At 49.1% G+C, this 8,334-nt stretch overlaps 1 protein-coding gene across 1 annotated transcript; it reads left to right on the plus strand.

The window, feature by feature from the left end:
• Positions 1–4,058: 4,058 nt before the first annotated feature.
• st8sia3 (ST8 alpha-N-acetyl-neuraminide alpha-2,8-sialyltransferase 3) lies at positions 4,059–8,084 on the plus strand (the record flags this gene model as incomplete). The annotated part of the gene is made up of 4 exons (XM_084442349.1): positions 4,059–4,228; positions 5,579–5,701; positions 6,074–6,631; positions 7,802–8,084. The coding sequence occupies exons 1-4, from the start codon at positions 4,065–4,067 to the stop codon at positions 8,082–8,084; spliced, it is 1,128 nt and encodes a 375-aa protein (XP_084298475.1). The 5' UTR covers positions 4,059–4,064.
• Between the last annotated feature and the right edge of the window lie 250 nt (positions 8,085–8,334).

The raw sequence follows: 8,334 nt of genomic DNA on the forward strand, positions 1-8,334 counted from the left end.
ATGGTTACTGCACAAACTCATTAAGACATGTAAAACACCATGTATGTATGTCAAACATAACTCATTCCCCGAGAGACTGTTTGTGTGTGTGTGTGTGTGTGTGTGTGTGTGTGTATGTGTGCGCACGTGTACAGTGTGCGTGCGCGCGCGTGTTGAAACCTAGTCCCTCCCGTTCGCGCGGGTAAGCCGGGCAGTACAGTGCAAGCTAACTACGAGAAGTGCAATTTCACGCTCCTTTGATTGAGACAAAAGGCGCCGGTTCCCGCTGCACAATTATGAAGCCCGCCGTCGAGTTGTTAATCTCCAGCTAGACCGCCATCGACAGGCCCTTAATGGCAATTGATTACGAATTGCCTTTCGCGAGAGGTGTGCAGATTTAAATCTGGTTTATTTTCCCTCATTTGCAATGGGACAACGAGAATTATTAAGAAAATATGATGATCAATGCTGCACCACTCAACCCCACCGTACCGTACATGACTTCGGTTTCGGTGTGTGTGGTCTTTGATCAGCGCGCCATTTCAGTTAACATTCACGCCGTGCACGAGCCATTAAATCTCCACCACGAGGTCTATTCTTCAGTTTGTGTGAGTGAAGTATCACACGGTAAGTAACAATATGGGTTATATGTCATATATAAGGAGTCTGAGATTTTAGTACGACGGGGTTGAACTGCCACGCATTCATCCCTGGCGTGTTAGCAGCAAGAGAAAACAGAAAAACAAAAACCGTCCGAAAACTAATTGTGATTTTGTGTGTTGCCAGTTTGACTGTGAGGCAGTTTGGCCAGGTCATTAACCCAAATCGGCTAATGGACGATTCACGACCATTTGATTGCGCCCTCCTCTTCCGGCCCATTGAGCACAGAAGCGATCTGACAGATGCCATGGAGCGTGGACGGGCCTAATGCGGGCGCTGGCCGGTCTCTCCACAGGCCTCATCTGTCCACGCAGAGAGGGAGGGAGGGAGGGATGGAGGAGAGGTGAGAGTGTGGACAGCCCCCTAATGCAGCCCTGGTCCTCATCTGTCCATGCTGAGAGAGAGAGAGAGAGAGAGAGAGAGAGAGAGGAATAGAGAGAGAGAGAGAGAGAATAAGGAAGGGGAAGGAAGAGAGAGAGAGAATAAGGAAGGGGAAGGGAGAGAGAGAGAGAGAGAATAAGGAAGGGAGAGAGAGAGAGAATAAGGAAGGGAGAGAGAGAGAGAGAGAATAAGGAAGGGGGAGCGAGAGAGAATAAGGAAGGGGGAGAGAGAGAGAGAGAATAAGGAAGGGAGAGAGAGAGAGAATAAGGAAGGGGGAGAGAGAGAGAGAGAATAAGGAAGGGGAAGAGAGAGAGAGAATAAGGAAGGGGGGAGAGAGAGAATAAGGGAGAGAGGGAGAGGTGATTGCGTGTCAGAATCCCCCTATAGGTAATCATGTCACCTGAGCTGTAGGGCTCTCCTGGCACCCGGCTCACAGGTCCTGAGAGAAAGCGATCTGCCCGTATCTCCCTCACAGATCTCTCTCCTGGCTTCCAGATCCGTCCGAGTATCACTTGTCCACTCGTCTCCTGGTTACAGTCCCATATCTCTCTCTCGCTCTCTCTTATCTGTGATGCGGTCTCCTCTCCCCATCTCCGAGGGTGCGGCGGTGACTCAGTTTCTCCATCTTGCTCTAGTTATAGAGCCTCTAGTTTTAGGGCCTCTAGTTATAGAGCCTCTAGTTATAGAGCCTCTAGTTTTAGGGCCTCTAGTTATAGGGCCTGTTTTAGGGCCTCTAGTTATAGAGCCTGTTTTAGGGCCTCTAGTTATAGAGCCTGTCTTAGGGCCTCTAGTTATAGAGCCTCTAATTCAGTGGTTCTTAACCTTGTTGGAGGTACTGAACCCCACCAGTTCCATATGCGCATTCACCGAACCCTTCTTAATTGGAAAAATAAAATATGATTTTTTCAAATTCAAAACATACTGTAGGTATATATTTTACTGGTGCACAAAATGAACCGTGCATCAACATCACTGTGTTCAAAGAACAAAACCATCAAAACATGATTTTCACACAAAAACAAAAGCATAATAATGAATATTTACTGCAAATCAGTGTGACTTCTGCTGTTGCCTTTCAGAGACCAGACCTTGGCAAGTGCCACTCTCATGTCATTTTCGCAACAAAGTCTGTTCCTTTCACAATCACACGACGTACCATCACGACAGTCACAAGTCGACTACTGAGCGCACCAAATTCCCTGCAGCACAGATAGGCCAAGCGATGTAGCGTGATCACCTGCAGCCAATGATGGCCAAGCGGGGCGTGTCATCACGAATCATATGAGTCGGGTGTGTGTCTTGACCTCCGCCGAACCCCTGAGACTGACTCACCGAACCCCTGGGGTTCGATCGAACCCAGGTTAAGAACCACTGCTCTAATTATAGAGCCTGTTTTAGGGCCTCTAGTTATGGAGCCTCTAGTTATAGAACCTCTAGTTATAGAGCCTGTTTTAGGGCCTCTAGTTATAGAGCCTGTGGTCACCCTCATCCTGGTCCTCGTCAGGCCATTTTAGGGCCTCTAGTTATAGAGCCTCTTGTTTTAGGGCCTCTAGTTATAGAGCCTGTTTTAGGGCCTCTAGTTATAGAGTCTCTAGTTATAGAGCCTGTTTTTGGGCCTCTAGTTATAGAGCCTGTGGTCACTCTCATCCTGGTCCTCGTCAGGCCATTTTAGGGCCTCTAGTTATAGAGCCTGTTTTAGGGCCTCTAGTTATAGACCCTGTTTTAGGGCCTCCAGTTATAGAGCCTGTGGTCACCCTCACCCTGGTCCTCATCAGGACCGTTCCAGGGCCGTTCCAGGGCCATTCCAGGGCAGTTCCAGGGCCGTTTCTGAACCGGTGGCGTAGCGGAGGGGTCAGGCTGGGCACGTCACTCATCACTCAGCAGTAGCGCGTTCAGCAGGAGATGAGGAGGAGGAGGAGGATGAAGATGAGGAGGGGGGGTCGGGGGTGAGCACGGTTCTGAGACAGAGCTGATGAGGCTCCCCAGAACCTTCCAGAAGGAAGGTGACACGACCTCAGGGACTGATGGGACTGGAAAGGTCATCTCTGAAATGTCACTGCCCATTACAGGCACAGGGATGGGACCACGCTGCTGTATGGTGTCCATCTTCACGCTCAGAAGACGCTTCACAGAGAAACCCCAAAGGGAGGTGCCATAGTGTCCCCATTCTGTACCCCATTAAAACAGCAGGGAAATTGAGATAAGTGTAAGCACACAGTGTCATGAAATACCAGTTTGTCAAATATGTCTGCGCGAGTGTGTGTGTGAGTGTGTGTGTGTGCAGTATATATTTGTGCATGCATGTTTGTGTTGGAGTGAGTAGGCTACAAAACGTAGCACAGGCACCATGTGACGTTTGATTCACTTAATAAAGCATCGTGTGTCGTGTGGTCTCGACATACAAATCATAGACTACAGCAATGTAATAGGCCACATATAACGATGTTGACATAATGGCACGGGGCATCCCTGGAGAGACATTGTGCCTGGTAGGCTACATGAATCTCACGTGCTCGGCTGTAAACACCCGCGTGCGTGCTTTACTGATTTACGCACGCACCCGTGTTAAACATCAAAACACTAGAAAGCAGGAAGCTCAAATATAATCACAGACATGGCATAATCCATGCCCGGCTTGCAGAGCGAGTAACCCTTTCATGCCCGCAAGACTCCGCCTCTGCACCGGTTGTTTATTTAGTTGATTAGGACGATAGGTTAGGTCTCCTTTAAGCAACCGATGGAGTTAATTAATTAGATTCGAAATGCGTGCATCTCGAGGAGGCAATATTCCAATCGCATTTATCTTCTAGGCGGGGAGACGGAATGGCCGAACCGCAGAGGGAGAATGAGAATCCGTCTGATCCGAAACATACCACCAGCTGCCATTTCGGCTGCCGCCGGCCGCCTCTCTGCGCTTATGAAATGTGATATAGCTTGCCAGCAGACTGCGTCCCTCTACCAACATGTCTCCTCTCCTCTGATGAATGCGCGCATAGCCGTCCGTCTCGTCTCGTCGCAGCTGGGAATGTCAACAGCGGGGCAAGATGGTCCGCATTGCGAGCGCGCTGGGTCTGGTTATGTTCAGTGTCGCCTTGCTTATATTATCATTGATCAGCTACGTGTCAATAAAGAAAGATTTCCTCTTCACGACCCCCAAATATGCAAATTCAGGGGGGCCACGGATGTACACGTTTCATGCAGGATTTAGGTAAGTGTTTTTGTGATAGGCTAATATGGGCGTAGGCTAAACTCGTCTGTGCATTGGGTTTGACAGCAAGATTGTTCTTTCCATCTCTTATTGATGTGTAGCTCGTGGTGTGTTTCCAGATGTCATGGGGAAAATACATATGAGCGTCTGAGAGCTGATGTTGTGCGCCACAAATCAAAGGCCTTCACTGTTACATTAGCCGGGAAATCTGACAGCTCTGGCGATTTCTCAAATCATAAGCTACATTAAAATACATAATGACAAGTTATCATCTAATGCCCATTTTAAATGTCGGGACCATTTCATGTTTAGCCCATCAAGTCTGAACGCCGCCGGGTGAATAGAACAACAACAAGCCCACCCCCGTGAAAAGAGGGCATAATTTAATCCCGGTCATGAAACGAGTACGGCGCATGTTTTGATTCCCGTGCTTTTTCCGAGGCCATATGCTGAGGTCGCGAGCGCGCCGCTCTGACGCCATGGTCACTGTCTGCTCGAGGGAGCTGTCCTTGGTTCTGATTTACACGAGCGCTGGATTCATTTCCTCGCTGTAATCATTTCCCCTTTGTTGCTGGAGCCAAGGTTATTTGGAGGGAGCCATTTTGCAGAGCTCTCGAGAAATTCGTCATTGGGGGACATAAGCCTACTGTGTCTAGCCAAATGCTAGACAAAGTTATAGTAACCCAGGCATAAGCAGAAAGGCTATGGTCATCACCGATGATCACTGCAGAAAACGGAAGTGTTGAATATACTGTATGTTAGGGGCACCTACAAATATCTCACCTCTCTCCATACTCACGAAAGTCCATCTGCCTTGGCCATAACCAGTATTGTCCACCACAGAAATCTATTTAAAGAGCACCTTACAAACCGTTAAACTAGGTTACAGCAGTTAAACTTTGGCGCAATTTTTAAAAATCTGACAGAAATGCTGGTGGAGGCATCGATCTGGCCTATTTTGAACAGCTGGTTGCCAGTGATGTCAGAACCAGGCCTCCCTGTCACATGGAAGATACGGTTTTAATTCTGGGTTGGTTCCTGTGCGAGTGGCTCAGAGCAGTTAGGCTGAAGAATCATGTTAAAGCTAAAACAATGTGACACGCACAGTAAAATGAGATACAGCCATGAGTTTTTATGCAAGTATTTATTTATTTATTTATTTAGGCGAATGTCATCTTTGGACCACACTCTTTTGGTCTTATGGTAGATACTAGGTGTTGTGAGGAGTGAGACAGGGGTTTAGTTCCTTCCAGGGTATACTACCACGACATAAGGTGATATGTAAATATTAAAAGCAGAACTAATGCTATTTTGAAAGCGCTGACCTCTGTCCTATCCTGTCCACCTCAGGTCCCAGCTGGCTATGAAGTACCTGGACCCGGCCTTCACCCCTCTCACTAGCGCCCTGAACGAGGGCCTGCAGGAAAACGCCTCCAAATGGCGCTACAACAGATCAGCCTTCGTAGCGCAAAGGTGAGCCCCCCCCCCCCCCCACCCCCTAGATTGGCTAGGCACCATGACACCCAACCCCCCCCCCCCCCCAGATTGGCTAGACACCATGACACCCAGACCCCCCCCCCCTTTCCAGGATGAGCTAGGCACCATGGCACCTGGACCCCCCCCCCCAACATGAGCTAGGCACCAAGCCACACGGAACGCCCCCACCCCCCACCCAGGATGAGCTAGGCACCATGACACCATGAAGCACTCAACCCAGGATTTCTAGTTTCTAGTTGTGCCCGTGGACAGAGAACATGGTTATTCTGTTAATGGTTGAGGTAGAGAACACGGCGCTGCACGCTACTTACAAAACAAACGTCTCTTCTTTTGTTTGGTCCGCTCCAGGAAGGAGATCTCCCAGTACATCGACATGGCCCACAACTTCACCCTGACCAGGGATGGCGTGCGGGTGGGTCAGCTGATGCACTACGACTACTCCAGCCACAAGTACGTCTTCTCCATCAGCGAGAACTTCAAGTCGCTGCTGCCCGAGGCCTCGCCCGTCACCAACAGGCACTACAACGTGTGCGCCGTGGTCGGCAACAGCGGCATCCTCACGGGCAGCCGCTGCGGGGAGGAGATCGAGAGGTTCGACTTCGTCTTCCGCTGCAACTTCGCGCCCACCGAGATCTTCCGCCGGGACGTCGGGCTGCGCACCAACCTGACGACCTTTAACCCCAGCATCCTGGAGAAGTACTATAACAACCTGCTGACCATCCAGGACCGCAACAACTTCTTCCTGAGCTTGAAGAAGCTGGACGGGGCCATCCTCTGGATACCCGCCTTCTTCTTCCACACCTCGGCCACGGTCACGCGCACACTGGTCGACTTCTTTGTGGAGCACCGCGGGAAACTGAAGGTCCAGCTGGCCTGGCCTGGAAACATCATGCAGTATGTCAACAGGCAAGTCCCACCGTCTGCTCCTATGGCCGTGTAATAACATTGTAATGGCACTTATTAATTATGAAATAACAACGCAGCAATATATTTGTAGTGACAATGTAATAAACATTTCATAATGTGTAATAACATTGTATCGAGAAGGCACGCGTGGTATGGCCTTGGAAGTCCATCAGCTCCATAACTTTTTCAATATTGGTTAATTATACATGTGTCCAGACTGAACTGCACTACCAAACAATCATAGACAACAAAGACTTTTGGTTTCAGACTTCCTGGTTTTCTGTACATCAGGCTGGAAGAACAAGCCAACATGGCTCCCTAGCTGAGACCAGGGTTTTATTGAGCTGTGTGCTATGGAGGGAGAGAGATTTGGAGGGTGAGGGAGGGATTATCAGGAGAAAGGGGTGTTTCTGAACGGTATGGCACAGAGACGCATGAAGAAGGGCTTAACGTCCTGCTCACTGTGTCCTGTAGGATAGACTGCATGTACTCTAATCTCCCTCAATCCCATTAAAGAAATCTGCTCTGACACAATCACTCCTTTTAAGAACTTCAGTCCGCCTTAAGATAACTTGAGTAGCTATTGTTAAGGGCAATTTCAGGTTTTATGTCAGGACATGTAATACAGCCTCAATGGCCAAATTGGTTTTCAACTTAATACCGACAGAGCAAGGCTAGGCAGACCAAGACAAGTCCTTGCAGAGCTCAACGGACCGTTAGACCAAGAGAACATCCCTGTGACATTCCATTTTACAAGTCAGCGATACTGAATCACAAACACAAACCACCTCCACCACAAATATAAAACACAGTGTTCATATATAAGTAATATAAAGAGGCAAAGTCATTGTTTGGTAGTGTTGAAATGTGGTCTGAGGTAATGTCCCATTCCTTATAGAAAAAAAACATTTGAAATATTGCCAAAGTAAGGTAGCCTATATTTTTTAACACAGGCTTGGGAAGGCTTAATACGTTCTGTTTTATGAGTTAATCTCCTTCAGTTGGCAGGGCCATCATCGATTTTGAACCTGTACTTTTAGAATAAAAAGCTAACTAGCAGCCAAGTCTACAAAGAACGTTACCATGGAAACAGCCGGGCGATAGGTGACCTTTCCTAAGCCACACAGACCTCGTCCTAACATGTCCTCCGTGTCGGGATGTTGTGTCCAGGTACTGGAAGACCAAGCAGCTGTCTCCGAAGCGTCTGAGCACGGGGATCCTGATGTACACGCTGGCGTCCTCCATGTGCGACGAGATCCATCTGTACGGCTTCTGGCCCTTCGGCTGGGACCCCAACACGGGCAAGGAGCTGCCCTACCACTACTACGACAAGAAGGGCACCAAGTTCACCACCAAGTGGCAGGAGTCCCACCAGTTGCCCGCTGAGTTCAAACTGCTCTACAAGATGCACACAGAGGGCCTCCTGAAGCTGACGCTGTCACACTGTGCCTAGGACATCCCCCCGGTTGTGGGCGGCGGCTGGTGGGAGGGCCACGCCCCGGCCACGCCCCGCCCTGGCGGCTCAACACCGACCATGTCCCTGGCTGCCCAACACTGACCATGTCCCTGCCTCATGCGCTTCATGACAGCTGTAGTACACATCAGTGATATACAATATCAACAAGAAGCATATCTATTAAAACGAGCTGCATACTTTTATCAGAGGTTATCAGAACGCTGTATGGGTTCGAATCCCACTTTGT

Source organism: Borostomias antarcticus (genome assembly GCF_949987555.1).
Source record: "Borostomias antarcticus genome assembly, chromosome: 8".
Classification (NCBI taxonomy): Eukaryota; Metazoa; Chordata; class Actinopteri; order Stomiiformes; family Stomiidae; genus Borostomias; species Borostomias antarcticus.